At 43.6% G+C, this 13,389-nt stretch overlaps 1 protein-coding gene across 4 annotated transcripts in view; it reads right to left on the bottom strand.

The window, feature by feature from the left end:
- Positions 1–13,389, bottom strand: part of LOC111263127 (uncharacterized) — an 81,719-nt gene that overhangs the window by 37,853 nt on the left and 30,477 nt on the right. For 2 of the 4 annotated variants that reach the window (XM_022837966.2, XM_022837963.2), the window contains exon 1: positions 2,830–3,491. In XM_022837966.2, coding sequence (XP_022693701.1) covers positions 2,830–3,382 — 553 coding nt within the window. In that variant the 5' untranslated portion in view covers positions 3,383–3,491. Of the gene's footprint in view, positions 1–2,829; positions 3,492–13,389 lie in introns of those variants that run through there. The other 2 variants (XM_022837967.2, XM_086969473.1) reach the window with 1 other exon arrangement.

A 13,389-nucleotide genomic window follows, 5' to 3' on the forward strand; every position in this document is an offset into this window, starting at 1 on the left:
CCCTCTCCTTTCACCTATAGTTTAACTAATTTTACCACGGGGACTGTGAGCTACTACTGGTATTATTACTAAAAGCTATGAGACACAACCCTCTATATGATGGGAAGTCAGGCAACTACAGGTTGATCGACGGCCAACAGACAAGTTGCTTTTCGCGCATCAGGGAGGCATAACAATGACTCGACTCCGACCGAGGTAACTGCTACCGGGCCCGAGGTGTACAGACTTATGGCGTGTTCGTCTGATTTAAACCGCAGGGGAGATCGCAAAGTTAGGCGTTGAACACTGTGCAGTAGTAGGTGCGGTCTTTTCACGCGACAAACTACTGCTACGAGTGACGTATTATCGAGAAGTACACTTCAGAGAATTGAACAGTAAACAAAAGCCAAGTGCACCACGAGGAGAAATACTAGCGTCACCATATTCTATGGTGACTTATCCGATGCCAGGTTCGCACAACGACGGCAGCGGCGGTAGCCAGGTAACGAGCTGACACCAGGGTTGATGAGGTGAGACCATGCTTTTCAGTTTGCTCGTACATTACAGAATATCGCTAGCGCCAGTAGCTGCGCAAGAACGCAGAAAGAGTGGTGGTAAGTGAAATATTGTTTCAGTGACTGATATTGCACACAATACGTACGGAATGCCGGAGACATTTTATATCCGTATGTTGTCTTAGGCACGTGCTCTACTGATATTCTATCCGTCTAAATGGATTCCACAGAACAGGTAGCGTACGTGCATAGGAGATCATTACGTTCGTTGTGTTGACGCTCAACAAATCTAACGTATCGTGGGTACTAGTTGGACGTGAAGCACAATTTCTTTCTTTCCCTCTGCGACAAGTTCTGTTCAGATCAGATGAGCTGCAATAACGGAATCCACAAAGAACAACTAATAAAAGAGCGTATCATCGTTATGAGTAAGCGACTCGCGTCTTTCTTGAAATTTCGTAATGCTCCAAGTATGGGTAGATGCAACGTTTGCTTGAATACAAGATAAACTCAATCCAGTTATTATAGTATTACTCTACGCGGTCGAAGACTGCACAAAGCAGCATTACCTGTTTCCCTTGCCTATATAATATTTTATTAAAATCTTTTGATTGAAGACTTTTCCAGGTAAAATGCTTTTTACGTCTATCCAACTGAGCAATTATATAGACAATAATGTTATATTGCTATGTTTCCATTCAGCGTACCGACAATCGTCCATACAACCGTAATAAAGTAATGCGTGTTCAGGAACATAGTTGGAAATTCTGGGACTCGCCAGTGGTATTTATGAGGCTCATATTCATGATTGGTTATTGCTTACGCACTTCTTTGATCTTCTTCTATCAAATTGCACGCTCATGTACTGTAGTAGTTTATACTTCCTTATAGATATATATATATATATATATACATATCATCTCGAATATTCTTATGTAGCATCTCTACACGTGCCGTTCCATAAAATGTAAGGCGAGAGTTCGAAAATCATAAACAATAAGAGAAACAGCCGGATGGCCAATGCGATGGCCTGCGAGATGGTCCAATCGCTAGGGCCGTTTATTTTGTGCCCTATTTTTTTGTAGCTCTTTGGCGGTTTGTCTTTTCTGCTCCACCTTCGCACTTCTGAGCAACATGTTACTGCGCCAGCATATCACATCTTAATATCGATTGACTTGGCATACGTGATCTCGATCGAAGTGGCGAGGAGAAAGGCAACGCTGAAATAGAAAATGTACGATGATGACGATAACGAAGATGATGGCCGGTTCGAGGTAACAGAAGCAATAGATGAGGGACTTATGCGTTGGCGTTGGATATAGCCTTGAAGAGTCGGCCCAATCGTCGATTTGATTGCCAGGAGACTATCGTTCCGGCTTTACAAAGAACGATTACAAACAACTGTCCGCCATCTTTCGGTATCCTCAGATTGCAGCAGTTCTCGAGTCTAGTCCTTCTTAACGCAATAATGAGATGGAGCTATCTTGTTTACGCCCCTAGATGTTACTGGAGACCACACCAGCGAGCGTTGAGCCAACCCCGTGATCGCACAGACGAAAGACGGACAGGGTGGCAACTGCCTCAGGAACCCAGAAACCAAACAGCGCAGGGCTGTAGCTAGTGTTACTACTACCACTCTACCAGTTGACAGAACAGTATACGTTCATAGCAATCGGCCACAATCACTAGGTAAACACCGTCCCTGTACACATAGACCAACGCACGAATATACTTGTACCATTCGACTGGCCACTGTGGTTTGATTGGATATTGTTTCCTGTTCTGTGGTAGCCGTAATACAATTGGCTTGTGCCCAACAGTACAGTAACACACCGAAAGATCGACACGTCTAATGCTGTGAATGATAATACACTATTAAAGGTAACGACAACGTATTCTTTGCGAAATTTATTATGGCTACGTGTCGACCATCAATGGCTGTTTGGAAAAAAAGGTTAGAATTTACTTACCAAATGTTAGAAAAGCTGATAAAAGAAGTTTATGTATAACGTAGACTTTCACTTGCTAAGGTTGGATGGTGTACATACAATTTTATTTTTTTTTTCTATTATTTTTGACAAGCGTCTAAGTGACAATTGCGATAAAACTATAAAAATCTAATACTTTATAGCCGTCCATATAATTTCTGTCGTTTTGGGCTGTATTATCGTTATTAATTGTATCCAGACCACAAGCCCGCACAGACATCTGTGTACTAATTGTATTTGTATCATTCTATAAGCACATACACATTGGGCTAGTAAATTTTATAGATACGTATATACATTTATATAATGTAAAGTACTTATCGAAAGTATTATCATGTGAAACTTACGAACGTTGCTTCCATAGGCAATGGAAGGACCGAATAGAGCAGCTAGTAGGAAAGCGGCTGCGAGCAGCGCATAGATCATGGTTGGCCGACGGCGCCTACAGTTGTGTTGGAAGACGTGCAGATAGGGGTTTGAAACGTCGTCGTCGTTGTCTACAGCGACACCGGCAGCAGCATAAAATAGCGAAAACCATTGACCGTGGGCCGCATCGCTGTCGATAAGCAATGAGCGTGACGGTCGTGAAGACGACAGGTCGTCGCGGTGGCTGTAGCAATGATGGTAATGATCATTATGGCTGCTGCCACAGCGAATGCGAAACTCGTGGCTTTGTTGTTTATAAATGAATGACAACGGAGAAGAACGGAAAGAAACGTTAGACCTCCTGGTACTCCCACCTTTCAACCTTTTCGAAAGGGGTGAAGGTAGGCCCATGGAGTAAGCGCTCCTCACGCCCCCGGGCGAGCAGCCGTCCATCGTCGACTCGTTGGTCCCTTGACAAATAAACAGCCTGAAAATTAAAAAAAAAAATGGAAAAAAGACTAGAGTGAAAATCATTTCGTTTGGCTACTTAAGTCATTATTTAAGGACACATTATAAAACAATACAATTTATAATTATGGCCTGCGAATGTCTAAGCATCTAAAATACGCTTGGCTTTTGTTGATGTCTACACAAATTTCTTATGACTATTTAATTAGTAAAATAATATACACCGTCCACATATTCCAAGGGACGAAGAGATAGAAGCGCTCGAGGGGAGTCCTTGTACGTTTTATATATTCAAGTTCTGCTGGAGTCTTCGTCAGAACATATTTGTCATAACTAGACGTACCGAATAAACAAACGCCACTTTCAGTGCACATACTGCTGCATCAGTATGTACATCGCTACTTTTTCAAAAGCTCATAATTACTACGACAGTTATCCGCGCCAGCCTTCTCAAACCGAAGCCAAGTTTGCCGCTTACATTCCGATGGCTATGCGCAGCCACTGCTACTCTGTCTTTGTTTTATCTAATCATTTTATTACAGTTTAATTGTCAGCCGTTCTATAGCCACTCAACAGTCGTTACTATAATTCATAAGGCTAAACGGCCATCTTCGTTACACCGAAGCAAGCGTCTCCGCGCTTCGTCCCCTTTACCCTATACTTTTTCGTTCTTCGTTGTTTCTCACCTATTCGCCAGTTGCCCCTCCACTGCGAATATATCGACTTGGCTACCACAAAATTCATACTAACGTTATCTCTATTTGAAGGGCGCTTCTCGTCTGTATCCTCCTTCGCGTCGTGGTTTATACACACAGGTCAACAAACAGCCATGAACATATTTCCCTAGATGGAGCTAATTCGCGCAGGTGTTAAGCTCATAGTCTTCTCGTTCGCCGCCACCACCACTAGTACAGCCACAAATGCGTCTGCATGCAGCTCTACTGCTACTACTTTTTCCCAAACCTTTATTAACAGACGCCCAACCTATACAGCTGAAACTAGGCATTGCAAAACAAGCCACATTCCTCTTTCCGCAAATAGCCCAAACTCAACTCACAGCACCTAGACCCCGATTACTCCAGGTATATCCGTATTACTGCTCTCGTGGCTACCACTTGATGGTCAGTATAGCATTGGAGGAATAGCCAGTTGCTGTGGCAGTAGCTGCGGTGGAAGCTAAATACGACACATCCATTGTTCCAACACGTCGGGCCGAAGCCGATGCCACTTGCTAACAGCTCAGCAGTACAACGTTTCCCGCCGCAGCCGTTGTTATAACTCAGTCAGGAACCTTACCTAGCATATATTCTGCCCGGCTCGACGACGAGCAACCGGTCTTGATGTCGACTGGTTCAAGACCAAACTCAGGCCAGGCTATTCCAACTAGCCAAGATTCTGGACAGAGACCCGAAAACTCAAGCTGTTCGGTAAAGGCGGTAGAGAAAAAGCTTCAGAAGTGAGTGGGAGAAGGCAGAGGTAAAAAGCGCTAAGCTGTCAAAAGTCGCTTCTCCCCCTCTTATAAGCGTTCGTCTTCGTTCAGGTTTTCTTGGACTTGCCTCGTCCACCCACCCACCTACCATGTTTAAGAGATGCTGCTTTTTTTTTTTTAGAATGGTAGTGTCGTCGCCGCTGCTGCTGCCTCCGCTGATAGTGATTGTAGCCATCGCGTGAAGGTGGTGCGAACAAGCAAACCAGCTTGCGACCAGGACAGCTTGCTATTGCTGCTGATGATGCCTCTGTTCGGGCCACTGTCAATAGGAGCTGAGAAATCCTACACTTCTGTGCTTCTGCTAACCACCGCTTGCTTCATGCTGCTCTGTGTGTCGAAGTCTGTGTATGTTTACGGGGCTGGATGACAGTCGGTGTGAGTGCGACCATGTCACTTCTACTGCTCTCCTTCGTCCCTCTTACTCGTCTTCCTGAGGAGTGGTCCAGCTCAGTCCGTCAGTTTGCCTTGTACCCATCTACCAGGCCAACATGAGAAGCGTAGGAGAGCAGCAGTATACTTGCAATGCTTCCCCTCACGCTGACCTGTTGCTGCAGTTGGTCCTCGGGCTATGAAAGCTGTCTGTATCATGCTGGAGACAGCTCCCATAGCCATCAGGATGGACCCCAGCCCAGCGCATAGTCGTCGTCGTCGTCTTCATCGCAGTTCCTAATCTACCTCCTTTCCCAATCTCGTTTGAGCGTTCTTTCGTCTGAGTTGCCTTCTTCTGGCTTCAACAGCCAGGCAGCTGCTGCGCAGTTACTTCATTCTCTTCAATGACTGTGACTGCTGCTTCTACTATAGGCTTGCCCCCCATCCGTCAGCGTACAGGAGATTCGTTGCTCCCCAACGCTAGCCGTTTTTCTTCCAAAGTATCCTTCCTTAGATTATCAAACCTCTTCGACGTTACGCGTTGTCAGCGGTGTAATAGTGCTGGTAGTTATAGTGATGGTGGTGGGAATCATCAAACAGCGAAGCCAAGGCAGCAAGGACCAACTGCTTGCTTGCTTGCTAGCTTCTTCGCGCGACCCGCTTGTAAGCCATCTGCTTGAATGGCGGATGACGTTCGCAGCGATCTCTATGACTTCCGTGAGATCTACCTACCACCTAACATTAGTCACCCAATGGCCACGAGCGAACAACCCCCGAGTCGGGTCTCCGAGAATCTTCCATAAGCAATTTCGTGTGTTTAGGCAAGACCTCTCCTGTTACGGTCCGGCAAACGACGCCTAGGCTAACTATGAACCTATGAAGGAACGTATCGTGGAACAACACCATAGACATTCGCATTGACAGATGATTTCCTATTCTCCAGCTTGCTTATTTTCTCGGTACTGTCTTTTTTCTATTCAAGCCTGATACAACAAGATTTCCCATCATCGTCAGGTCTTTTCTATTATGGCTTTTCTTTACCAGTTATTATACATAGCACGCTACGACGACCACCATTACAATATCCTTAGAGGAGTGCCCTTAGCATTTCAAACGACCAACGATGGTGTTATGGTTGTTTGCTTAGAAGTAAGGAAAGTCCCATATTGCGTCTATTACGATATCACACGACCCCACTACTAACACTGCCGTCGCCGTCGCCATCGTCTGCTTCATGCCTTCGACCAGGAGCCGTTAAAAACTTTCATTTTCCATGCTAGAGAAGAACGAAAACACATGTGTGAGTGTGTGTCTGGATGTGTGTTATGTTTGTTTATCTAGGGCGTCTACGAGCAGCCCACGCTCTTCACTTGTATACATCGTTGTTAATAATGCGTTGCCGTTCACAACCGCGTTCATGGGAGGCTGAGGGCGCATGATCTTTTGTGAACGTGCATGTGTGTCGTCGCTTCGATATAGGTGAGTTCGACGGGTTGATTGTCCGGACGAACGAACGTCAAAAGAGAAAGTTCTACCCTGCTCTAGCTCTGCAGCGTACTCTAGCATTACCAAGTATTTGTGCGCATGGAGCCTACCTGCCAGCTCATGTCTTCTATCTTCTATACTAGTTAAAACGGGCGTCAATTTTCGACTTATATGTGTGTGCGCACTTGCTGGTTATAGGGTTGGACGCCGCTGTTTACGAGCTGTTGCTACTTATAGGTTTGGAGCATAGTGCACAGTGTTGCGTTGCTAGCTGCTTGCTATCCTGAAACAGCTGTTCGACTGTTGCCTTACATAGGACTTGTTTGTAGTGAGAGGTGCCGTTCTAAAGCCAGGATAATGGCAGAGCATCTCGACCAACAGGAAGGATTCGTGCTTGACGGAGCGGGGCATTCCATCAGTTGCTGTGTTGCCGTGCTTGTTCGGTCCGCTGCTGCTGCTGCCGCCACCCTCAGACGCGGACGAGTTCCAAGATGCGACACGCATATTTGCACACGAACAGCACTCCGCTCACACCTAAACCTCATATGTATCCCTTTTCGAAGCGTAAACGATTGGGAAAGCTCTATTACGATACAATGTTATGGCAAGGGTAGTAACACACGACCGTAATCTTTTAGGGCTAGGAAAGGTTTCCTTACCTGACACAAGGAACAAGACAACAGAGCTTTTAAAACATGTCAAGAATCTGACATGTTCAACCTTTAGCAACAACCAGGTTGCGGGCGCTATGACGGCGGCGGCGGTGGCGGTGGCGGTGGCGATGGCGGCAACTACGAACCAATGAATATCTGCCAGCTCCGCAACAAGACGAAACAATGTTCTTTGTCACACCATTCCTTTCCTTTATAACTTCCCTGCCGTTAGAATGTCCTAACGTTTTGTTGATCGAAAAACGGCTTGGGAACCGCTGAGCGGTTTTCTTTTTTTAATTGTGCAATGTTACCCATCACTGTCTGATCTTTTCCCTCTAAATCGTTATCCCTATATGCTACATCTTCGTTTTTCTTCGTCCTTTCCGCAACTTTCTGCTGTTGTCTTCTTGTAATTACTAAACAAGCAATATATTAGTAGGCTTATGCGAGAGTGTCGCTATACTCGGAAGCCTCGTGTGTCAACCGCATTGATGAAATATACCTCTCAGTATTTACACTGTCATATCTTATACGACATAGGAGGGGATAGGTGCTTCCATGGTCGGCCTGCAGCTTGTGGTCTATGTGGCGTGGTCTTCGTCTCGCTTCCTTGTTGATTTGTTGGTATTTGACTCGTGATTGATGAAGCAATGTTTTAGTAATTAGCAGTGAATTAGTTGTTTTGTCTGATAATGAAAAAGAGTTCATTTCGACGATAGCAGTAGCCGTTCTACTCACCTATAAAGCTCTTGGTGATATTTTCTGGGCGACAAGAGTTATACGCAAAAAAAATATATGCAGGGTACGCCGCCTAAGCTTTCCCTGGAATTTTTTCTTATGTTTTGTTTTTAAGGCTGTATTAAGATCCAAAAAAAAAAATATATTCCAACAACTGGTTGTACATGTGCTAAAAGTGTCACTCCTGGCAGTTGTAGCTATAAACCGTTATGATTTGCTTCAATTTAGTGGCTAAATCACAGGCGGGACGTTTTTAGCTCATTATTTAATCGGAAACTAATGGTCTAACGGTTACCACACGTCAGGCAATACTGGTAGACGCCCAAGTGCGCTGCATATAAAAAATCTTAGTAAATTTTAATTTCGAAGGGAAGATAGAACAAACGTCTCAAAGATATAAGGGTTCAAAAGCGACCAAAGCTTTAAAATTTTTTTTTTAATTATTAGTTGTCGCAGCTTACCGTGATGACGTAACTGGCAGTTGACCTATTCCTCTCCAAAATGGCCGCTAATTCGTCTAATCAAAATTCTGGTATATCAAAAGTAGCTTTTGGACCATTTTGATGATTTTTTAGCTTTCTGAGCCTAATCTCATGAAAGATATTTCGGTCTTTTTCATGAAAATCTTTTCGGAGGCCGCGTGAAAACTGGCTATAACGTGGATTGTCTGATCTCGACTTGCTCTCTCTTGCTCTTGCTAAAGATTCGTCTAGCGTCTCGTCGAATAATCGAATAACAGACGATCTTAACAAATATTCCAAGGAACTATGAACTGTTGTTCGGCATGATGAATTTGATGTTTTATTGTGGAAAGAACCGGCTTTCGTCTGCTGTTAGGTGTAGCGGATAAACGCATGCCCGTTGAAGCAGACAGCCCGTTAAAGTTTGACCCAGTTTAGGTGCCATATCCTGTAAATATCATTAAGAAACAGCGGAGCCAATTTCTTTAAGATATCGTCAGTCTTGTCTGAAGTGTTTAAAGTTTGCGCGTTACACTAGAGAGACGTGCGAATTTGGTGGAATAGAATTAATTGTAGTCAGAAACTTGCTAGTAGAGACTAAGTGTAAGAGCATAGTAATTTAAATGAGCGTTTTTGAGGCATAGCTTACGTTCGTTTGGTTTTCGATAGAGATATACGACTGCCTCTCAGAGCGACCACACCAGAGCTCCAAAAAACGATACGAGAGAATTGAACATTCAGATAGGGCAGGATCGCTTATTTTTATTCGCCCACAATAAATTATACTCTTTTCTCAGATCCTTAACCGTGTCCAATTAATTGTCCAGAGTCCAAAAGACCGCGGCAGGCTGGTGATACTTACCCATGCTGCAATTGAATAAATTGTGCCTGTTTTGACCATGTGTAAGCGCTTTCGAAGGAATAATTACATCGAAGACTCAGCGACAATGAGACGCGGTTCCCATCCAAACACATGGGTAAAACAAGGCTTAGATGGTTACTTACCAATTCTGCTTCTGTATGAAACATGATCAGACTTATCTGATTTGCTCTCTATTTTACCTATTTCCATAAATAGTGGATTAACTGACCTGATAACATAGCATATCTTAATAATATTACCCAGGGCATTTTCAAACTTTTGAACAGGCAATAAAAAAGCTTGTTTTTCTTTTCTAGTGTTTTTTTTTTTTAATTTACTTAGTTGCATAAAAGAAGCATTTCGTCCCTCAGATATTTTTAGCAATAAGCGATTTATCATAATGGTAAACAGCCGCGTAGCCGCTACGCCATTACCAATAGCGATAACCCACCTTTTATGGACTTATAAAAACGCCAGCAATTACAGGGCGTTTGATTAAGGACACAAACAAATGCTCCCTATAATTAGTCACTGTAAGAATAAATGGTAGTTTCAGATAAAAACCGTAGAGCCACTCGTGACTTTTAGAAGATATGATTATGTCGAATACTGATTGTGGCAGATTGGAGGGTTCTTATTGGTCAACTGTGCTTGCGCAAGATGAAGCCGTAAGCCAAGATGAAGTCCCAAATAATGTACTGATTTTCGGTTGAGCGTACACCGCATGCGCGATTGCCGACGAAGTATAGCGTATGGTACCCTGATTCGATTTACCTCTGTTACTCAAAATTGCTTCCTAAAGATATTCTTAACCTGTTACCATACGGAAAATGATTGAACACAGTCTTTTCCGTAAAACTGTAAAACTAAAAATCGTTGTCCTTTAGTTACTGGTGGCTTCCTTGCAGTTCATTGTCGCTCACGATTTCCCCCGTTCGCATTTGCATATTGATAGCCAGTGTCCTGCAAGGCTCGCTTGATGAGAATAATCCACTCACGTTAAATGTATAAAGCACGTACGTGGTTGACCCATGCAAATGTAGATTTCTTCTCTTAGCCGACTTGGAGGCTCTCAAGGAAGTCAGGCTTCCTAACTTGGCTTTCGACCAACGCCTCACATTTAGTGTATTGCCCCAACTTGCTGGTACTCTTTCCACTGGGTGGCGTCTGTCAAATGCGTGGTGGCATAGGGCACGCCCTTATCCTTTTGCCAACCTCTTCAGTTCCACGTACCCTTTCCTGGCCAATCACTTTGGAGGAGACTAAAGCAAGTGTCCAAAAGTAAGATCCCCTCACTTTTGCTTTCTCCCTGTGTTTTTGCTTCTCAAGCCATCAAGCCGCTGACAAACTCAGCGTTACGCAAATGCAGCAGGTAATAATGGCTTGCAAAATCCACCCCGTAAAACTTATTTGCTTTCTTCTTAAACACAGCCTTCTTACTGTATCGTATCTAATATCCAATCAAACGATAGTTACAGTTATACCCCAATAAATGAGCACTGATGTTTTTGCGTACTGTGCCAATGGACCTTAATTCTGACGTGGTCCGCTGCCCGCTTGGCGTCCTGCATAAGCGCCTTAAGGCAAAAGCAACAAATCAATTTTGCAACCCAAAAACGATTAGCTGATAGAAGAAGACGAGGTAGAGGAGATATTCTATTTGAAAGTTGTATTTACATGTATTCATGTGTGTAGGAATAACCCTTTATGGTTTTAAAAAAAATAAATAACGTTTTCCTAACGAACTAGCGAAGCATTATTCTGAAAGCATTAACATACAGTGAGGTAACAACGTGAACTGCGAGACGATGAGAACAGATGATACCTGTGAACTTGTTCCTAGTGACTGACCTAGGTCGTTGTACACCGAAGATATGGCAACTGTCAGGTCGGTAAAGATTTCCTTGCCAGCTTATAAACGACAACTATTTAAGGTTAACCACTTAGCATACAGTAAATTCTGTTTGTTTCATTTCTACATTTCGTCATTTACACAGTCGTAATCACACAACGTCTACTACGTCCTACTGCTTACGTTCACCTTAAGGTCTTTGCAAAATTGAGCTACTTAGAGAGTGACTCATGCTGAAAGAATAACCGCTCGGGGATTGCTCTCAGTTGTTACTCAATAATTTGAAGTAAATGTAACATTTCAGTTACTATCCCTGTCTATAATTTTCTGCTTTACACTTGCTTCGGCCATATATGAGTACAGTTGATGCTGGAGTTACATGTCACACATATCTCAAAAGTTTTAGTTGGCGAAATAGAACTCATCTGCTAAGTAAAACGTCCGCACGTCAGATTGAAGAAGCCTTGGTTTTTCTACACTCGAGCGTCAAGTTTCTTATGTGAAGCTAGTTATGTTTTTAATATATATATTTGATGTTTTGAAATTTACGCGGTGATATGTACTATACATTTAAAAAACTGAGTTGTCTCGCACAGCTCGCAAGCTTCAGTAGCAAGCTGAACGCTGATATGTATCAGGTAGGCAGTATACGGATAGTCCATAGTAATAAACTGGCATCTTTCATTGTACCTTTTTCAATGGCCCACCGTGGTGCCTTGATTCACTCCGTTTTACTGCCTGGATCACTTCTGTGTAGTCCGATCGCTCGCCTTCGTAAGCACTCTTCCGCATCACTTGTGCTTATCGCCATACGGAGACCTTTGTCGTACGACGTGGCCTTAAATAATTTCCTCATCTTCAAATGCAATAAGTCTGCTTTGCTATTCTATGTCGAATTCTCGACCACGACGATATCTTGATATACTTGAAGACAATTTTTCTCTTGCCATTTATTTTTTGATAGAGGTCCTTGCGATTGCTGTTGTCCTCAATGCCATGACGGGATTTAGTGCACTACAGAAGGTTAAGAAACGAGGTAACGTAACACATACAACTACAGAAACTATGAGAGAATCAAACAACGATCTCCACGAGCCGAAGCGTCCAAGTTATACCAATAGGCGATTTTCTTAACGATATTCGTAACGTGACTAACCGGTTTGTTGGAAGCACCGAATGTGGTGTTTCGCCAAGCCTTTATTAACCTTGCCAAATTTTTCATCGTAAGACAGGGCACAAGACCAGATGGACAGTGACCTTGACTTGTCTAGTGGTAGCAGAAAGGGAATGGCCATTAATATGATTCAGTGCGTATAGGTTAAGTAGAAGGATTGAGCAAGTACTTCGGCTATTTCAACTCTTTCGTTGCTAAAGCTTCCATGGAAACTGTGAAAGTACCAAGCGGCATGGTTGCTCTCTCCATTTTTGCATAAGAGGACGAGATGTGTGTATGCGGGTTGAATATGTTGCGTGTGCCTCGATGTCACCGTTTGTTATATGTATATAAATATATATGTTTTTACCGATTAAGCAGGAACAGCATCGCTACCAGCCTGTATAAGATCGACGATAGGGCAGCCTTAGACGAACGATGGGGCCCAACAACAACAACAACAACAACAACAACAACAACAACAACAACAACAACAGCAGCAGCAGCATCAGATAAGCCACTGTCTGGCGTCAACATAGTCGTTCTGGTATGCGGCAAACGCCAGAGGAGAACAGTATTCGAGTATCAGTAATAGCAGTACTAGTTTTCATAGTGTCAGTAGGGGCAGTTATGGCATATCGTCGTTGAAGTAGTACAAGACATTAGCAATGCTGACAATGTCAACGGTAATGCTACTACTGAAGTTTGCTCTTTCGTGCCTTGACCCCGTCGTTGCTGCTGTTCTAATAGGCTCATTCCGACAGAGAGAAGAACCAGCTAACGAATGGCCTATCCGTCATCTGCTAGTGTCGTGCATGAAAAACACTGCAAGCTCATACTAGGCGGGAAGGAGCGTCAGATGGGTCGACGACAAGAAGAGGGGATTAGCAATTGTGTACGCTGTGTGTAGTGTGCCTGACTGAACAGAGGCACTTGCCAGTCTAAGTAGTAGTGCTAGTAACAATATGGGGTCGCAGTAAGAGCAGGGATTGGGGGTAGCGGATAAGTAGG

This window comes from Varroa jacobsoni, unplaced genomic scaffold (genome assembly GCF_002532875.2).
Source record: "Varroa jacobsoni isolate VJ856 unplaced genomic scaffold, vjacob_1.0 scaffold_737, whole genome shotgun sequence".
Lineage (NCBI taxonomy): Eukaryota > Metazoa > Arthropoda > Arachnida > Mesostigmata > Varroidae > Varroa > Varroa jacobsoni.